Raw genomic sequence first — 21160 nt, 5'->3', positions numbered from 1 at the left:
TATTTTATATAAATGTGTCTTCTGATATTAATATTAGATATTTAAGGGAAAGTTAATGAAAAAAATAACAGTATCTAAACAAACAATGCTTTACATAAATAGACTTTTTGAAAGTCCATAAATGGTGACTTTGACTTACATAATATTGAGGCTCTTGATGACCCTGGAATAAGTGACTGAGCCAAATATAAACTGTTGGACATTCTTCCTCCAGCGGCTTATCACGTAGCTGCCAGTTTGCTGTTGCGGCTCTGCGCGCATTGTTCTGCCCAGGACAGAGATATTAAAGAACTCAAATCATTTCATTTGTGACCTGACTTTCGGGCTTTTACAGCGGCTGCCAGATCCTCAGCAGCAGATTACTTGCACGGAGGAGACTGTGGCTAACGACACACTGTGGGATAATTCTGTAAGAGATGGCTGAGGGACAACTTAATTTTACCTCCGAGTTCCTTGCAGATCTTTTCTTTTGGAAATTGTTCTTCTAGGTTATAATTAGCAGCAGGGAGCCGGCATATTCTGTATGTAGATATACCTCTTAATTAAAATATAACTCACTTTCAACCAGCTGTTATGAAGGCTATAAAAATGGAACAGTTATTTCTAATGAGTGTCTGATTTGTGTTTTAGATGTCAAGCAGAAATGTTTTGACTATAATAACGCGACAGAGTACAGAGGAGTCATGAAGAAGAGCCGCTCCAGCCACAGCTGCCTTAGGTGGAATTCTGATATCCTGCTCGATGAGATTCACACCAACACAGTGACCGATTTTATTCTGAAAGGTTTAGGATCCCATCCATACTGCAGGTGAAAGCTCCTGGGACAAGGGATCTCTGCAGAGGTTTACAACAATACAGCACCAGGGCTCATTGTGTAGCAACAGAGTAGGAAGAACGTAGATGTTTTGATTCTGTCGTAAGCATGATCGCTCCGTGTGTAGCCCTAACAGCGATAGTGATGCGCAGCCCCGCGCATCGCTATCGCTGGTGCTAGATTGGCCTACATGCAGGCCAATCTAGCAGGTCGCTCACTTCACCCGCTGGGTGAAATGAGCGCCCCCCCCCCGTCTCCTCCCGCACGCTCAGCATACATCGCGCTGTGCTGAGCGCCGGGAGAGATGTGTGCTGAGCGGTACGCTCAGCACACATCTCTCCTCAATCGGGCCGTGAGTACTGGCCTTTAGGGCCTAATTCAGACCTGATCGTAGATGTGCTAAATTTAGATTAAAATGGTATGTCGACATTCACAATTTCAATTTTATGGCAATATCGACATGTCAATGACAACTTTGTGAATGTCAAAATAACATCCATGTCATCATTCTGAATGTCATCATCTTTGTACCACACCCTTAAGAAATAGACCACTATATCTTTCCATTTTTCCTTCTGTCCAAGACTGTCTGACTTCATGATCTAATTTTCAAGTATGTCTTTGTTACGTTTGGCTTTTATTCTCTCCGATTGCTTTTGATCTGTGTGTCTGATATGTCAGTTCTATGACATTATGACAAGATCATTATCAACTCAAGACACACGTAGGGTCAGTGGCGGAACTAGCGAGCGGTGGGCCCAGGTGCAACAAAATGCTTTGGGCCCCCCTCATCCCATCCAAGTCCACCCCCTCACCCCTGGAAAGGATCTGGTGAGGTGGACCTGCTCAGGGCCAGAGAAATGGATACCTAGCAACAGTGCCGTAACTAGACATTTTAGCGCTGTGTGCAAGAAACGGCATCAGACCCCCCCCCCCTCTGTGTAAAACAGGGGCAACAAATTTAGGGGCGTGGCTTCATTGGGAAGGGGTGTGGCCACAGAATAATACCAATTCATATAACGGTGCACAGTAGTCTCCATTATTCAAATTACGCCGCACAGTAGCACCACTACACCAGGTAGAGCCCCTTTCACACATTACGGCGGACAGATTCCCCTTTTTACACATTACGGCAGACAGCGCCCCCTTTTACACATTACGGCAGACAGGGTCCACCTTTTACACATTACGGCGGACAGATTCCCCTTTTTACACATAACGGCAGACAGCGTCCCCTTTTTTACACATTACAGCAGACAGTCCCCTTTTTTACACATTACGGCAGACAGAGTCCCCTTTTTACACATTACGACAGAGTCCCCTTTTTACACATTACAGCAGACAGTCCCCCTTTTTACACATTACGGCAGACAGCATCCCCTGTTTACACATTACGGCAGACACCGTCCCCTTTTTTACACATTAAGGCAGACAGTCCTTTTTTTACACATAACGGTAGACAGCATCCCTTTTTTACAGATTACAGCAGACAGCGTCCCCTTTTTTACACATTACGGCAGACAGCGTCCCCTTTTTACACATTACGGCAGACAGCGTCCCCTTTTTTACACATTAAGGCAGGCAGCGTCCCCTTTTTACACATTACGGCAGACAGCGTCCCCTTTTTTTACACATTACAGCAGACAGCGTCTCCTTTTTGCACATTATGGCAGCCAGTCCCCCTTTTTACACATTAAGGTAGATAGATAGATAGATAGATAGATAGATAGATAGATAGATAGATAGAGACAGAAAGAAAGAAAGAATAGATTATACTTACTGTCTCCGCTGGCAATCAGGCTTCTCTGTGCAGGCAGATCTCGAGAAGGGGAAAAGGAGGAGGAGGGAGAGGGACTCGGGAGCCGCAGCAGCGCAGTGTAATTGGTGGAGGTGCCGCTGCAGCTGTCCGTCTCCTTCCACATAGGCTGGCCGCCGATGCTGTGATAAAGGAAGCGCATCCCAGCATTCACAGCGGTGGTCAGCCTATGTGGAAAGAGACGGACAGCTGCAGCAGCGCCTCCACCAATTACACTGTGCTGCTGCGGCTCCCTCCTCCACCTCCCTCCTCCTCCTTCTCCCTGTGGCTGCGTCCCTGCTACTCCTCTTCTCTGGCCCACAGCACACAGCGGCAGGCGGCATGTAGTGAGTCAGTTTGACTCATTACATGTTGGGCTGGCTTTGGGCCCCTTGACAGTGGAGGGCTCCTAGTGCAAGGCACCGCTTGCACTGGTGGTAGCTCCGCCACTGTGTAGGGTTTTGATCCACTGACCACTTGGCTTACACGGGCTCACAAGGGTCTGCTAGTGTAATGAGCCATTCCACTGGTTCCCAAACTTGGCCCTCAAGCCCAGGGGTGTAACTAGATCTTTGTGGGCCCCACAGCAAAATCCTGAAAGCAACCCCCCCCCCCCCCCCCATTGTCACTCCAATGACCCTTAGGAGAGCAGGAGCAAAAGGGGAGTAAGAGAGAGAGAGACACAAGCAGAGTGTCAGGGGCAGAAGAGAGGGAGAGAGATGGAGAGAGAGAGGAGTCATGGAGAGAGAAAGAGAGAGAGGATTTAATGGAAAAAGAGGAAATGAGAGGTGAGAGATAGAGGGTGTCAGGGAGAAAGAGAGAAAGGGATGAGAGGGAAGAGAGAGAGGGCATCAGGGAGAGAGAGGGTGTTGGAGAGAGAGGGTGTCAAAGAGAGAGAGTGGGGGGAGCAAGAGAGTGTGTGGAAGGGGAGCGAGCAGGGGTAACAAAGAGTGTCCGGGAGGGAAGGAGAGAGAGAGAGAGGGGAGCAAGAGAAAGTGAGAGAGTGTCAGGGAGAGACAGAGAGGGAGAGAGAGGGTGTCAGGGAGAGAGACAGCATCAGGGAGAGAGAGAGTTTGTGTCAGGAAAAGAGCGAGAGAGACAGTGACAGAGAGAGAGAGACACTGTCAGGGAGAGAGACAGTGAGAGAGAGACAGTGTCAGGTAGGGAGAGAGACAGTGTCAGGGGGAGAGAGAGACTGTCAGAGGGAGAGATGGTGTCAGAGAGAGAGGGGAAGGACTAAGAGAGTGAGGAGAGCGAGCAGGAGAGAGATACTGCCAGTGAGAGATAAGAGACAGTATCCAGGAGTGAGGGAGAGACAGTGTCAGGGAGAGAAAGAGTCTTAGTGTCAGGAAGTGAGAGATGGAGAGAGGGAGAGACAGTGTCAGGGAGGGAGAGATATTGTCAGAGAGAGGGAGTGTCAGAGAGAGAGAGAGAGAGAGAGGAGTGACTGAGAGAGGGGGAGGTGAAGGGATGGTGCAGGAGACTAACTAACCTAACTACAGCAGAGGTCTCTTATAGGGATGGCCACTTCAAGGCATTAGGCCTGACCCCTAAATACCTGTGAATTGGGGCACTTCTCTGATCTGCTGTCGGGAGTCTGCGCTGGCTAGGTAGGAACCCCCTTTGCAATACCCTCTGTGCGGCTGCAGCCTGGGTGGAGTGGCGGTTGCTATCAGCTGTGGCCGTTTTTCATGGGTGCATGGGGAGCTGCGGGCCCTGGAAGCAGCTCGGGCCCCATAGTAGCTGCACCTCCTGCACCCTCGGTAGTTACAGCACTACTTAAGGCACAATAACAGTTCAGGTTTTAAAGATATTCATGGCTCAGCACAGATGGTTAAATCAAAGTGAATGAGGTACAGTACTAATTAAGTCACCTGTGGCCAAGCATAGTTATCCTTAAAACCTGGACAGTTAGTGTGTCTTGAGGACAGAGGGCCTTATTCAGGTTTCATCGCTATTGAGACAGAAACTGCGATTTTCTCAATCCTGCTTCTGCTAAAAATCGCATGTGAAGAGCCATCCAGAAAGGTAAAAGACACCCACCGATGCAAACGCAGAAATTGAGCACCATCGACAGCTGCGGATGACTCAGGGCTGCACAGAATAATAAGAATGCAGTCGCATCGGGTGCCATGTTTTAAGTCGCAGCAATCGCAGCTGACGTCAGATGAACGCCCTTAAAATGACCATGACACGCCTGTGTTTTCCCAACCACTCTCCACAAACGCCATATTACCTCCCACTAACAGTCACCTGCTGGCAATCGCTATGCAATCGCACTTTGCTGGGCCTGCAATCGCATTGCGGCTGCAGCGCATGCGCAACCATCCTATAATCGGATGATTTGCGAATTTTCAACTGAACCTGAATAAGGCCTAGAGTTTGAGAACCTCTGAGCTATAGTAAATCTTGAAAATCAGTATAGAAGGTGCATTTGCTATTTCCATTCTAAGAGAGCCACACGGGTGATGGAAATTCACAGTTGAATAAATATTGATCAACATCTGAGGAATACAAGTAATTACATTTTCAAATGCTGAGTGGTGAAACGCTGAGCACCGAAACGCTGAGAGGAGAAATGCAGACAGGAGAAACTCTGAGCGGAGAAACGCTGAGCACCGAAACGCTGAGAGGAGAAATGCAGTCAGGAGAAACTCTGAGCGGAGAAACGCTGAGCACCGAAACGCTGAGAGGAGAAATGCAGACAGGAGAAACTCTGATCGGAGAAACGCTGAGCACCGAAACGCTGAGAGGAGAAATGCAGACAGGAGAAACTCTGATCGGAGAAATGCTGAGCACCGAAACGCTGAGAGGAGAAATGCAGACAGAAGAAACTCTGAGCGGAGAAACGCTGAGCACCGAAACGCTAAGTGGAGAAACTCTGAGTGTAGAAACTCTGAGCACTGAAACGCTGAATGGAGAAACGCTGAGCACTGAAACGCTAAGTGGAGAAACTCTGAGTGTAGAAACACTGAGCACTGAAACGCTAAGTGGAGAAACTCTGAGTGTAGAAACTCTGAGCACTGAAACGCTGAATGGAGAAACGCTGAGCACTGAAACGCTAAGTGGAGAAACTCTGAGTGTAGAAACGCTGAGCACTGAAACGCTAAGTGGAGAAACTCTGAGTGTAGAAACGCTGAGCACTGAAACGCTAAGTGGAGAAACTGAGTGTAGAAACTCTGAGCACTGAAACAATGAATGGAGAAACTCTGAGCACTGAAACGCTAAGTGGAGAAACTCTGAGTGTAGAAACACTGAGCACTGAAACGCTAAGTGGAGAAACTCTGAGTGTAGAAACTCTGAGCACTGAAACGCTGAATGGAGAAACGCTGAGCACTGAAACGCTAAGTGGAGAAACTCTGAGTGTAGAAACGCTGAGCACTGAAACGCTAAGTGGAGAAACTCTGAGTGTAGAAACGCTGAGCACCGAAACGCTGAGCACTGAAACGCTAAGTGGAGAAACTGAGTGTAGAAACTCTGAGCACTGAAACAATGAATGGAGAAACTCTGAGCACTGAAACGCTAAGTGGAGAAACTCTGAGTGTAGAAACTCTGAGCACTGAAACAATGAATGGAGAAACTCTGAGCACTGAAACGCTGAGCACTGAAACGCTAAGTGGAGAAACTCTGAGTGTAGAAACTCTGAGCACTGAAACGCTGAATGGAGAAACGCTGAGCACCGAAACGCTGAGTGGAGAAACTCTGAGCACCGAAACGGTGGGTGGAGAAACTCTGACCGGAGAAACTCTGAGCACTGAAACACTAAGTGGAGAAACACTGAGTGTAGAAACTGTGAGCACTGAAACACTAAGTGGAGAAACACTGAGTGTAGAAACTCTGAGCACTGAAACACTAAGTGGAGAAACACTGAGTGGAGAAACACTGAGTGGAGAAACTCTGAGCACAGAAACGCTGATTGGTTGCTATGGGCAACATCCCATCTTAAATAGAGCTACAATCTTAGTAAATATACCCCTGTAACGTTACAGTTATATTTTTCACAATATATAGTTTTCTTGCATTGTGCTCTGGCTACTCATTCCAAACCCAATCAAATCCCTTAGTGTTCTAACTGTCCCTCTCTTGCATTATCCCTTCCAATTGCAGCATCCTTCCCCGCTCCTGCATCACACCACTTTATTCATTTCACCCTCTGACACATTCATACCCCAATAATTAAATATTTAACTGAAAAAATCTCATCCTGTTGGTACAGTCTTCTAAAAACCATCTCTATATTTCTGCTCATAGCAGTCCATGAAATATCACCAAATCTAGGGTTCGTCCACAATTAGGGAAGCCAATCCCGGGCCATTTTTTTCAATCCTGGGTATCGGGATTGAAAAATGGCCAATCCCGGGATACCCGGGATTGGCTTTTACCTAAATGGCCGCCCCCTCGCCCCACCCCGCCCTGCCCGCCCCACACATATAACTCACCATATACCGGGGGCGGGCGGGGAACATCCTGTGAACGCTGCTGGTGGCTCCCACCAGCAGCTAACAGCGCAGCGTGACCTCTCACGCTGCGCTGGGGACCCGGAAGCAGGAAGCCGGGCAGCGTTCGAGTGTCCTGTGGACGCTCAACGCTGATCTCTCAATCCCCGGGATTGGAGCTTCCCGGCTATTTTTGGGCCTTAATCCCGGGATCCCACCGATCCCGATCCCGGGATTGGCCACCATATCCACAATGCCCATGTACCCATATTATGATTCTGCACTCTAGAAATCCATAAAATCTCCAACATATAATCTGTCTCCCGTCACTTTCAAGATCCTTAACAAGTGCCCCATGGAACGTATGCACTGGGGCTGATTCTGACTCAATGTGGCAGTAGCTACAGGCAGCCAAGTAAGTCTGATTTAAAAATGTATGCTAAAGCTAGAATTCGTAGGGCTAATCAGGGGGGTTCGTACATCTGCAATAAGGAAGCTGCACCGCCCACTGATTTTACACTGTCTGCCATAACTGTCATTTGTATCTGCACTGCACCAGCCCTCTCCTAGGTGTAAGGGATCCACTAATACCCCTTTCACATCGCACTAAAAACCCGGTATCGACACGGCATATTGCCGTGTTGAAACGGGTCAGTGTGCGATGTGAAAGGTCCTTTTCAGAATTAGCGGGTCGCCTGACCCGGTAATTCAACCCGGTAAAAAAGAAGGGTTATTACCGGGTTGATTACCGGGTCAGGCGCAGTGTGAATGGGAGCCGTTCCGATGCGACACGGCTCCCATTCACAGCAGAGGCGGCGCAGGAGATGAGATCAGCTCCCAGCGCCGCCTCCGCCCCTGCTGCGCCCTCCGCTGCTATCGCAACCGACCCGGTATATTGCCGGGTCGGAAAGCCAGCAACGGAGCGCAAATGCCGGATCCCACCCGGTAAGTACACATTTCTCTTACCGGGTAGGATCCGGCATTTGCGATCTGAATGCAGCATCAGAGTCGCAGGGGAGCGCTTACCTCCAGATCCCTGCGGTAACTTGTACTTTACTTGTACTATGCCATGCGCTGTCCTACCTGGCTCTTCCCAGATGCATTAATGGGAGGAGCCTCCTCCCAGTAATGCATCAGTGAACAGCCGGCTAGGACAGTGCATGGCATAGCAGCTGACTTTGTAAAGGACAAGTCACTGCACGGATCTGGAGGTAAGCACTCCCCAGCACCTGCGCCTCTGTCATATTTGGGGGGGGGGGGGGCCATGCTGCACCCTTGCCCCACCCCTGTTCCGATGCCACTGATACACACCAACAAAACTCCCAAGATTGGGTGGTTCTGTGCATTTGCATTGTCGTGGCCCATTTGCTGCACTGAAATGCCCAGTTTCCTGAAGACAGACCCAGCCAAGGTCCATGGGACTCAGAATAGGACACATGCAAATATGCATACATATGTGCTGTATGCAGAAACTCACATTTTGAGCACAGAATCAGGCCCATTGCCTACAAAACATCCCTTTTTTAAACACAGTCTGTAAAATGACAGTTATAAGCTGATTGGTTAGTTTTTATTTATATCTTTCCAGTTTATCTCTCTCCCAGGCTTGATACATCCATCCATCCATCCATGCCCTCCTCCTCTCATACAACCTCAACCTGCTGGCAGTAGCAGAAACAGGGCTCACTTCATCTGCGGTCTCCACTTGGCCTTACCTCAAGGCATATTTACAGTTTTCACACTGGTTCCTCCACTCATGTTCCAGTTGTTTGTAGTACAGTACATACCCCGGGACCCTTGTCTCTATGTGTTACTGTGATCTGTTGTCTCCACCATCATGTTCAATGGTTTCAACATCCCAGTTGAGGATTTCAAACTACTCTCCTTTCCTCCCCTACACCTACAGTACCATGATGACCATCTTGTTTATTTCCTCTACTGCTGTAACTCCTTCCTACTCTAACTCAGCCAGTCCTCCTCATGGCTGTAGATATTTTACTTCTATACATTTTCAAAAACTTTCCACCTCCCACATTGCTACATTCTCCTGATCTAGCAGTCACAACTCATAGTCAAACCTAGCAATAGCCCGTGATCAAGTGGCTTTACCAAACTATCATGGAAGGAGTAGGAGAACATTCCCACTGTCAACCCAAAATCCTCAGCCATGGCACACAAGGCAAATGGACTGCCTGCAAAACTTCTCCCATAAAGTAGAGCATAACAGGCAAACGTCTTAGGCAACAGAGAGAGGGAGGGGGGGGGGGGGGGTGCAAATTCCCACCCCTAAATTTCCCTTCAGCACACTAAAAATTACCTGTAACCACACCTGAACCTATCTGGTAATATAAATTCAGAGAATTAGTCACACATGTTTGCAAACATATGTTTAGCTGCTGAGCCACTTCACGGCTTCTCTGATATCACCAGTCCTAACACTACATAATAGCAGTGCTTACATAGGGCCATGTAATTTGTCACAGTAGGCCTCATGATAAAGGCTATTACTAAAAACACATCCAGACAGAGAGCTAACTTACCCGGGAGCCACCCCCAGGATCTCCCATTGGCACTACAAGGAACAGCATGCCTTCCAAATACTGCTCCCATTCAATGCCTCTCGCACACAAACAGACAAACACTGGTAGTTGCTCGGTCATTCCTGGAGATAATTATGTATCAGGTACTGGAAAGGGGGAGGGGTCACAGATAAACAACAGAGGGGGGGGGTGCAAATTCCCACCCCTAAATTTCCCTTCAGCACACTAAAAATTACCTGTAACCATACCTGAACCTATCTGGTAATAGAAATTCAGAGAATTAGTCACACATGTTTGCAAACATATGTTTAGCTGCTGAGCCACTTCACGGCTTCTCCGATATCAGCAGTCCTAACACTACATAATAGCAGTGCCCACATAGGGCCATGTAATTTGTCACAGTAGGCCTCATGATAAAGGCTATTACTAAAAACACATCCAGACAGAGAGCTAACTTACCCGGGAGCCACCCCCAGGATCTCCCATTGGCACTACAAGGAACAGCATGCCTTCCAAATACTGCTCTCATTCAATGCCTCTCGCACACAAACAGACAAACACTGGTAGTTGCTCGGTCATTCCTGGAGATAATTATGTATCAGGTACTGGAAAGGGGGAGGGGTCACAGATAAACAACAGAGGGGGGGGGGGTTGCAAATTCCCACCCCTAAATTTCCCTTCAGCACACTAAAAATTACCTGTAACCATACCTGAACCTATCTGGTAATAGAGATTCAGAGAATTAGCCACACATGTTTGCAAACACATGTTTAGCTGCTGAGCCACTTCACGGCTTCTCCGATATCAGCAGTCCTAACACTACATAGTAGCAGTGCCCACATAGGGCCATGTAATTTGTCACAGTAGGCCTCATGATAAAGGCTATTACTAAAAACACATCCAGACAGAGAGCTAACTTACCCGGGAGCCACCCCCAGGATCTCCCATTGGCACTACAAGGAACAGCATGCCTTCCAAATACTGCTCCCATTCAATGCCTCTAGCACACAAACAGACAAACAATGGTAGTTGCTCGGTCATTCCTGGAGATAATTATGTATCAGGTGTTGGAAAGGGGGAGGGGTCATAGATAAACAACAGATTGGGGGGGGGGGGATTCCTACCCCTAAATTTCCCTTCAGCACACTAAAAATTACCTGTAACCATACCTGAACCTATCTGGTAATAGAAATTCAGAGAATTAGTCACACATGTTTGCAAACACATGTTTAGCTGCTGAGCCACTTAAAGTAGAGCATAACAGGCAAAAGTCTTGTGCTTCCAGTGACTTCCTCCAGTATACTGCTGCTTACCACTTACCTCTCTGACCACTAACACTGCCCAGGTTCTTGCTTCCTACTTCAAAGGCAAGATTGAAAAGTTGTGAGATGTGTCAAGTCTTGGAGAATGATGAAGTCATGAAGTTGCCCAAAGCATCCAATCAGCTACTGTTCTTTATCTACCAGGAGTTGCTGAGTGGCAGCTCCTGATTGGCTGCTGGTCCGCAAGCTCCGATTGGCTCGTGGCTGCTATTGCCCCAATACATATAAGAGAATGTTGAGGAATCACACAGATTTCATTAGATTTTTCGGGGCCCTGAGCCCAAACTTGTGTACTGCACCTCCTTGTAATGTGTCTTCTCTATTTTCTGACTACTGTTCCATCACTACAGAATAAATAGCAGTGCCGTGGAATGTAGATTGTTGATGCTCTACAAAGTCTGCTATTTGAACAAAGTAACAAATCCAAGTATAAATGTGTACCATGGTAGAATGTGACAAAGCAATTATCCAGTAGAGAATAGATGAAAAATATTTTTTTTCTTGGATAGCAACAATATATACATATACATCACACGTTAATAAAGTCTGTTGAGATTTTAAGTTTCCAGGGCACAAAGATGCATTAGAGTTGACATGTACTAAGCAGTGATAAAAGTGGAGAAGTGAGCCAATGGTGAAGTTGCCCATGGCAACCAATCAGCATTGCTGTAACATTTATAATTTGCATACTATAAAAGTATACAGAGCAGCTGATTGGTTGCCATGGGCAACTTCTCCACTGGCTCACTTCTAAACTCTTATCACTACTTAGTACATGTCCCCTAAATTTGTTAAGTCTGCCTAAAGAGGAGACGGACAGACCATGCTGCCTAATTATTACTGCTTGTCTAATAACTAACACTTAAATATATGCTGGCAAATTTATATAATAAGGAAAGCTTGCTAGAAGCGGCTAAGCCAGGTTTGCCAACCGTCAGTACAAAATGATATACAGTATGCTGGTTTATAGTAAAAAAAATTTCTATGTACCTATTCTCACTGCTATAATTTATACTGTAGAATAGATTGTGTTTTCTTGGCAAGCTCATAGTGTACAATGTATATATTCCACTACCAGCAATGGCCAGAAGGTGGCATTATTAATCAACATTAGCGTTCACAAGTGTAGAAATGTTATACCCTGTATAAAACATGCAGATTCACAGCATGGGCACTAATTCCGTGCTTGTATCCATTCAGTCACTTTAATTATGTAAATGTAAGCCTGGTAATTTAGCCCTATGGTGCTCCCATGTTAGCCAGTGTGGGAGATAGATGTCAAGTTTATTTTCTAAAACCTCTTTTTTTATTTTCTTTATTTTAATCAGTTCTGTATTGACACCAGCTGATGTGCTGAAGTTTTAATTAGCCTCACGAAGTTTAGTGTGCATAGAAAAAGATCTTCCCCAACGTTTCCAATATTATCTCAAATATATTCAGTTCTTCTGATAAGATTTTATATTTCTAATTGACTTTTGTAGGAGCCCAGATGACGATACTTCTCCTTGGTGTTATGTGATAAAGGATTCCTTTGTTTCTTGGGAGCATTGCCCCATATCTCACTGTAGTAAGTGCTCAGTTTTTTTCTTAGATTTGTTTTGTAAGCTGATGTTTTTGTTATATGAAACCATAATGGCGATACAGCCCACTATTAGACATATATTATTCGCCAATACAGCACGCGCCGCTGTATCGTATGTGCAAACCAGGTTCCTATTCTCTGCTACAGCTGTCCAGTTCTCCTTTTCCTACTTTTATTTCAATTGCCATTACGTGGGATGAGTGAATTAACTGGAGTTAAAAGCATGTTATACTTCAAATAATTTTTTTGCCTATTGGAACTTGAATAAAGTGGGAAAACCAAAAGCAGACGATGACCACAATATTAAAAGTCAGATTAATTGGTATAAATCTTTATGAAGGCTTAGGTTCCCAATATTTAATCTTCTATGGCTAAAAGAAGTGTCACTAAGGGGTTACTTTTAGTGAGCATTTCTGTGATTATTTAGGGATCTGGCTTAGGGGTTATAAATCTAGCATTGTGTGGAGCAACCTCAGACCAGTATGTCCGTGACAATGGCTGCCCAGTGCAGTGCAGCTACATACCTCTCTGAAAACTCTTCTGTCAAAATTCCACAGGGCATGCACAGAAAGGACCCTTTGTGTTGCCTTTTCAATGAGGGCAGTGACCCCAAGATTTGTCACTTTGTCTAGTATCGCAATTACTTTATCTTTAATCTTTGGTGGCGAGTGCTCTTCACCTGGGTGCTCAGACTGTGGGAAGGACTGAGAGGCAGATTTATTAAGCCTGGTGAAGTGATAAAGTGGAAGGTGATAAAGTACCAGCCAATCAGATCCTAACATTTAGGAGCTGACTGGCTGGTACTTTATCACCTTCCATTTTATCACTTCTGCCCCTGAGTTATCCAGCTGTATGTGGTACATGACCACTGACCAGGGCTTATCCCATAGCAGTGATCGGGAACATTTGGCACTCCAGCTGTTGTTGAAATACACATCCCAGCATGCCCTGCTACAGTTTTGCTATTTGGCCATGCTAAAACTGTAGCAGGGTATGATAGGATGTATAGTTCAACAACAGCTGAAGTGCCAAAGGTTCCCCATTACTGTCCTACAGTATTGTAGTCAAATAAGTCTTTGTAGGCAATGACATCCTGTGGCTCTTCCAGGATGTCATGCACCTCTGGAGTAGACCAAGCAGTGGTCTGACCTTGTAGTCCACAATGTGGAATTGTAGCTTTGCACTAAGTGCAGATTTGTCAGTCCCATTGTATTTATCACTCCACAATTACAGATAATGGCCCTTATACCAAGTTGTTGGCTCGTTGCCGAATTTCGCTATATTGCGATTAGTCGCTAACTGCGCATGCGCAATGTTCGCAGAGCGCATGCGCTTAGTTATTTTACTCAAAAGTTAGGTATTTCACTCACGGCATAACAAGGATTTCTCTGACGTCCTAGTGGATGCTGGGAACTCCGTAAGGACCATGGGGAATAGCGGCTCCGCAGGAGACTGGGCACATCTAAAGAAAGCTTTAGGACTATCTAGTGTGCACTGGCTCCTCCCCCTATGACCCTCCTCCAAGCCTCAGTTAGATTTTTGTGCCCGACCGAGCAGGGTGCAATCTAGGAGCTCTCCTGAGCTTCTTAGAAAAAGTTAGTTTTAGGTTTTTTATTTTCAGTGAGACCTGCTGGCAACAGGCTCACTGCATCGAGGGACTAAGGGGAGAAGAAGCGAACCTGCCTGCTTGCAGCCAGCTTGGGCTTCTTAGGCTACTGGACACCATTAGCTCCAGAGGGACCGAACACAGGCCCAGCCTCGGAGTCCGGTCCCAGAGCCGCGCCGCCGGCCCCCTTACAGAGCCAGAAGCAAGAAGAGGTCCGGAAAATCGGCGGCAGAAGACATCAGTCTTCACCAAGGTAGCGCACAGCACTGCAGCTGTGCGCCATTGCTCCTCATGCACACCACACACTCCAGTCACTGAGGGTGCAGGGCGCTGGGGGGGGGCGCCCTGAGCAGCAATATAAACACCTTGGCTGGCAAAAATACATCACATATAACCCCCAGGGCTATATGGATGTATATTAACCCCTGCCAGATTCCATAAAAATGCGTGAGAAAAGTCCGCGAAAAAGGGGCGGAGCCTATCTCCTCAGCACACTGGCTCCATTTTTCCCTCACATCTCCGTTGGAGGGAAGCTCCCTGGCTCTCCCCTGCAGTTAATACACTACAGAAAGGGTTAAAAAGAGAGGGGGGGGGGGCACAATTTAGGCGCAGTATACAACATATATGCAGCTATAAGGGAAAACACTTTTTTATAGGTGCTATCCCTGTGATATATAGCGCCCTGGTGTGTGCTGGCATACTCTCCCTCTGTCTCCCCAAAGGGCTTTGTGGGGTCCTGTCCTCTATCAGAGCATTCCCTGTGTGTGTGCTGTGTGTCGGTACGGCTGTGTCGACAGGTATGTGGAGGATAATGAGGTGGAGGCGGAGCGAATGCCTGTAAATATGTTGTCACCCCCTGCGGGGTCGACACCGGTGTGGTTGAACTTATGGAAGGATTACGTGAAAGTGTCAACTCCTTACATAAAAGGCCGACGACACGGAACAGCCGGCTACTCAGCTTGTGCCTGTTCCAGCGTCTCAAATGTCATGGGGGACTCTAAAATCGCCCGCTACCTCAGATAACAGACACAGATGTCGACACGGATACTGACTCCAGTGTCGACATCGATGAGACTGGTGTACCCTCCAAATAGGTCCACCCGTTACAGGATTGAGACAATGAAAAATGTATTACACATTTATGATTATACCCCAGGTACCACATAAAATAAGAATTTACTTACCGATAATTCTATTTCTCATAGTCCGTAGTGGATGCTGGGGACTCCGTAAGGACCATGGGGAATAGCGGCTCCGCAGGAGACTGGGCACATCTAAAGAAAGCTTTAGGATTAACTGGTGTGCACTGGCTCCTCCCCCTATGACCCTCCTCCAAGCCTCAGTTAGGATACTGTGCCCGGACGAGCGTACACAATAAGGAAGGATTTTGAATCCCGGGTAAGACTCATACCAGCCACACCAATCACACCGTATAACTTGTGATCTGAACCCAGTTAACAGTATGATAACAGAGGAGCCTCTGAAAAGATGGCTCCCAACAATAATAACCCGATTTTTGTAACAATAACTATGTACAAGTATTGCAGACAATCCGCACTTGGGATGGGCGCCCAGCATCCACTACGGACTATGAGAAATAGAATTATTGGTAAGTAAATTCTTATTTTCTCTAACGTCCTAAGTGGATGCTGGGGACTCCGTAAGGACCATGGGGATTATACCAAAGCTCCCAAACGGGCGGGAGAGTGCGGATGACTCTGCAGCACCGAATGAGAGAACTCCAGGTCCTCCTCAGCCAGGGTATCAAATTTGTAGAATTTAGCAAACGTGTTTGCCCCTGACCAAGTAGCTGCTCGGCAAAGTTGTAAAGCCGAGACCCCTCGGGCAGCCGCCCAAGATGAGCCCACTTTCCTTGTGGAACGGGCTTTTACAGATTTTAGCTGTGGCAGGCCTGCCACAGAATGTGCAAGCTGAATTGTACTACAAATCCAACGAGCAATAGTCTGCTTAGAAGCAGGAGCACCCAGCATGTTGGGTGCATACAGGAAAATCCAACGAGCAATAGTCTGCTTAGAAGCAGGAGCACCCAGCATGTTGGGTGCATACAGGATAAACAGCGAGTCAGATTTCCTGACTCCAGCCGTCCTGGAAACATATTTTCAGGGCCCTGACAACATCCAGCAACTTGGATTCCTCCAAGTCCCTAGTAGCCGCAGGCACCACAATAGGTTGGTTCAGGTGAAAACGCTGGAACCACCTTAGGGAGAAACTGAGGACGAGTCCTCAATTCCGCCCTGTCCGAATGGAAAATCAGATAAGGGCTTTTACAGGATAAAGCCGCCAATTCTGACACGCGCCTGGCCCAGGCCAGGGCCAACAGCATGACCACTTTCCATGTGAGATATTTTAACTCCACAGATTTAAGTGGTTCAAACCAATGTGACTTTTGGAACCCAAACTACATTGAGATCCCAAATTGCCACTGGAGGCACAAAAGGAGGCTGTATATGCAGTACCCCTTTTACAAACGTCTAAACTTCAGGGACTGAAGCTAGTTCTTTTTTGGAAGAAAATTGACAGGGCCGAAATCTGAACCTTAATGGACCCCAATTTCAGGCCCATAGACACTCCTGTTTGCAGGAAATGTAGGACTCGACCCAGTTGAATTTCCTCCGTCGGGCCTTACTGGCCTCGCACTACGCAACATATTTTCGCCAATTGTGGTGATAATGTTTATGCGGTTACATCCTTCCTGGCTTTTGATCAGGATAGGAATGACTTCATCCGGAATGCCTTTTTTCCTTCAGGATCCGGTGTTCAACCGCCATGCCGTCAAACGCAGCCGCGGTAAGTCTTGGAACAGACAGGGTCCTTGCTGGAGCAGGTCCCTTCTTAGAGGTAGAAGCCACGGATCCTCCGTGAGCCTCTCTTGAAGTTCCGGTTACCAAGTCCTTCTTGGCCAATCCGGAGCCACGAATATAGTGCTTTCTCCTCTCCATCTTATCAATCTCAGTACCTTGGGTATGAGAGGCAGAGGAGGGAACACATACACTGACTGGTACACCCACGGTGTTACCAGAGCGTCTACAACTATTGCCTGAGGGTCTCTTGACCTGGCGCAATACCTGTCGAGTTTTTTAATCATGTGGACGACTTCTGGGTGAAGTCCCCACTCTCCCGGGTGGAGGTCGTGCTGAGGAAGTCTGCTTCCCAGTTGTCCACTCCCGGAATGAATACTGTTGACAGTGCTATCACATGATTTTCCGCCCAGCGAAGAATCCTTGCAGCTTCTGCCATTGCCCTCCTGCTTCTTGTGCCACCCTGTCTGTTTACGTGGGTGACTGCCATGATGTTGTCCGACTGGATCAACACCGGCTGACCTTGAAGTAGAGGTCTCGCTAAGCTTTGTAAATGGCCCTTAGCTTCAGGATATTTATGTGAAGTGATGTATCCAGGCTTGACCCTAAGCCCTGGATATTCCTTCCCTGTGTGTGTGACTGCTCCCCAGCCTCGCAGGCTGGCATCCGTGGTCACCAGGACCCAGTCCTGAATGCCGAATCTGCGGCCCTCTAGAAGATGAGCACTCTGCAACCACCACAGGATGGATACCCTTGTCCTTGGTGACAGGGTTATCCGCTGATGCATCTGAAAATGCGACCCGGACCATTTGTCCAGTAGGTTCCACTGGAAAGTTCTTGCGTGGAATCTAACGAATGGGATTGCTTCGTAGGAAGCCACCATTTTTACCCAGAACCCTTGTGCATTGATGCACTGAGACTTGGTTCGGTTTTAGGAGGTTCCTGATTAGCTCGGATAACTCCCTGGCTTTCTCTTCCGGGAGAAACACCTTTTTTCTGGACTGTATCCAGGATCATCCCTAGGAAACAGAAGACAAGTCGTCGGAACCAGCTGCGATTTTGGAATATTGAGAATCCAATCGTGCTGCCGCAACACTACCTGTGATAGTGCTACACCGACCTCCAACTGTTCCCTGGATCTTACCCTTATCAGGGAATCGTCCAAGTAAGAGATAACTAAAATTCCCTTCCTTCGAAGGGATATCATTTCGTCCATTACCTTGGTAAAGACCCGGGGTGCCGTGGACCATCCCTACGGCAGCGTCTGAACTGATAGTGACAGTTCTGTACCATAACCTGAGGTACCCTTGGTGAGAAGGGTAAATTTTGACATGAAGGTAAGCATCCTTGATGTCCCGAGACATCATGTAGTCCCCTTCTTCCAGGTTCGCAATCACTGCTCTGAGTGACTCAATCTTGAATTTGAACCTCTGTATGTAAGTGTTCAAAGATTTTAGATTTTAGATTTAGAATCGGTCTCACCGAGCCGTCTGGCTTCGGTACCACAATAGTGTGGAATAATACCCCGTTCCCTGTTGCAGGAGGGGTACCTTGATTATCACCTGCTGGGAATACAGCTTGTGAATGGCTTCCAAAACTGCCTCCCTGTCAGAGGGAGACGTCGGTAAAGCCGACTTTTGGAAACGGCGAGGGGGAGACGTCTCGAATTCCAATATGTACCCCTGAGATATTACCTGAAGGATCCAGGGGTCTACTTGCGAGTGAGCCCACTGCGCACTGAAATTCATTGAGAACGGGCCCCCACCGTGCCTGAGCTTGTAAAGCCCTAGCGTCATACTGAGGGCTTGGCAGAGGCGGGAAAGGGTTTCTGTTCCTGGGAACTGGCTGATCTCTGCAGCCTTTTTCCTCTCCCTCTGTCACGAGCAGAAAAGAGGAACCTTTTGTCCGCTTGCCAACAAAGGACTGCGCCTGATAATACGGCGTCTTATTTTGAGAGGCGACCTGGGGTACAAACGTGGATTTCCCAGCTGTTGCCGTGGCCACCCTTTCAAAGGCAATACTTCCAAATGCCGTTTGGAATCCGCATCACCTGACCATTTTACTGGTAGAATTGGACAACGCACTTATACTTGATGCCAGTCGGCAATTATTCCGCTGTGCATCATGCATATATAGAAATGCATCTTTCAAATGCTCTATAGGCAATAATATACTATCAATATTTCCAGTCAGGGAATCTGACCATGCCAACCCAGCACTGCACCTCCAGGCTGAGGCGATAGCTGGTCGCAGTATAACACCAGTATGTGTGTAAATACCTTTTTGGATACCCTCCTGCTTTCTATCAGCAGGATCCTTAAGGGCGGCCATCTCATGAGAGGGTAGAGCCCTTGTTCTTACAAGCGTGTGAGCGCCTTATCCCCCCTAGGGGGTGTTTCCCAACGCACCCTAACCTCTGGCGGGAAAGGGTATGCAGCCAATACTTTTTAAGAAATTATCAATTGTTATCGGGGGGAAACCCACGCATCATCACACACCTCATTTTATTTCTCAGATTCAGGAAAACTACAGGTAGTTTTTCCCTCACCGAACATAATACCCCTTTTTGGTGGTACTCGTATTATCAGAAATGTATAAAAACATTTTTCCATTGACTCAATCATGTAACGTGTGGCCCTACTGGAAATCACGGTTGTCTCTTCACCGTCGACACAGGAGTCAGTATCCGTGTCGGCGTCTGTATCTGCCATCTGAGGTAACGGCCGCTTTAGAGCCCCTGACGGCCTATGAGACGTCTGGACAGGCACAAGCTGAGTAGCCGGCTGTCTCATGTCAACCACTGTTTTTTTATATAGAGCTGACACTGTCACGTAATTTTCAACAGTACATCCACTCAGGTGTCGACCCCCTAGGGGGTGACATCACTGTTACAGACACTCTGCTCCGTCTCCACATCATTTTTCTCCTCATACATGTCGACACAAACGTACCGACACACAGCACACGCACAGTGAATGCTGTGATAGAGGACAGGACCCCACTAGCCCTTTGGGGAGACAGAGGGAGAGTATGCCAGCACACACCAGAGCGCTATATATATACAGGGATAACCTTATATAAGTGTTTTTCCCCTTATAGCTGCTGTATGTTTTAAGACTGCGCCTAATTAGTGCCCCCCTCTCTTTTTTTAACCCTTTCTGTAGTGTAGTGACTGCAGGGAAGAGCCAGGGAGCTTCCCTCCAACTGAGCTGTGAGGGAAAATGGCGCCAGTGTGCTGAGGAGATAGGCTCCGCCCCCTTTTCGGCGGCCTTATCTCCCGTTTTTTTGTATATTCTGGCAGGGGTTAAATGCATCCATATAGCCCAGGAGCTATATGTGATGTATTTTTTTGCCATGTAAGGTATTTCTGTCATGTTTTATTGCGTCTCAGGGCGCCCCCCCTAGCGCCCTGCACCCTCAGTGACCGGAGTATGAAGTGTGCTGAGAGCAATGGCGCACAGCTGCAGTGCTGTGCGCTACCTTATTGAAGACAGGAACGTCTTCTGCCGCTGATTTTTCCGGACCTCTTCGCTCTTCTGGCTCTGTAAGGGGGCCGGCGGCGCGGCTCCGGGACCCATCCAGGCTGGACCTGTGATCGTCCCTCTGGAGCTAATGTCCAGTAGCTAAGAAGCCCAATCCACTCTGCACGCAGGTGAGTTCGCTTCTTCTCCCCTTAGTCCCTCGATGCAGTGAGCCTGTTGCCAGCAGGTCTTACTGAAAATAACAAACCTAAACTAAAACTTTCACTAAGAAGCTCAGGAGAGCCCCTAGTGTGCACCCTTCTCGTCGGGCACAGAAATCTAACTGAGGCTTGGAGGAGGGTCATAGGGGGAGGAGCCAGTGCACACCAGTTAATCCTAAAGCTTTCTTTCTCTGACGTCCTAAGTGGATGCTGGGGACTCCGTCAGGACCATGGGGATTAGCGGCTCCGCAGGAGACAGGGCACAAAACTAAAGCTTTAGGATCAGGTGGTGTGTACTGGCTCCTCCCCCTATGACCCTCCTCCAAGCCTCAGTTAGGTTTTTGTGCCCGTCCGAGCAGGGTGCAATCTAGGTGGCTCTCTTAAGGAGCTGCTTAGAAAAAGTTTTTAGGTTTCTTATTTTCAGTGAGTCCTGCTGGCAACAGGCTCACTGCATCGAGGGACTTAGGGGAGAGAAGTTCAACTCACTTGCGTGCAGGATGGATTGGCTTCTTAGGCTACTGGACACCATTAGCTCCAGAGGGAGTCGGAACACAGGTCTCACCC

General features: G+C 47.6%; 1 protein-coding gene across 1 annotated transcript in view; it reads left to right on the top strand.

The window, feature by feature from the left end:
• HGFAC (HGF activator) overlaps window positions 1-21160 on the top strand; it is a 283953-nt gene that overhangs the window by 202462 nt on the left and 60331 nt on the right. The window contains exons 8-9 of the mRNA XM_063924262.1: window positions 631-808; window positions 12389-12474. Of these exons, the coding sequence (XP_063780332.1) occupies window positions 631-808; window positions 12389-12474 (264 nt within the window). The remainder of the gene's footprint in view (window positions 1-630; window positions 809-12388; window positions 12475-21160) is intronic.

This window comes from Pseudophryne corroboree, chromosome 1, assembly GCF_028390025.1.
Source record: "Pseudophryne corroboree isolate aPseCor3 chromosome 1, aPseCor3.hap2, whole genome shotgun sequence".
Classification (NCBI taxonomy): Eukaryota; Metazoa; Chordata; class Amphibia; order Anura; family Myobatrachidae; genus Pseudophryne; species Pseudophryne corroboree.
This window is presented reverse-complemented; position numbering and strand designations above follow the sequence as displayed.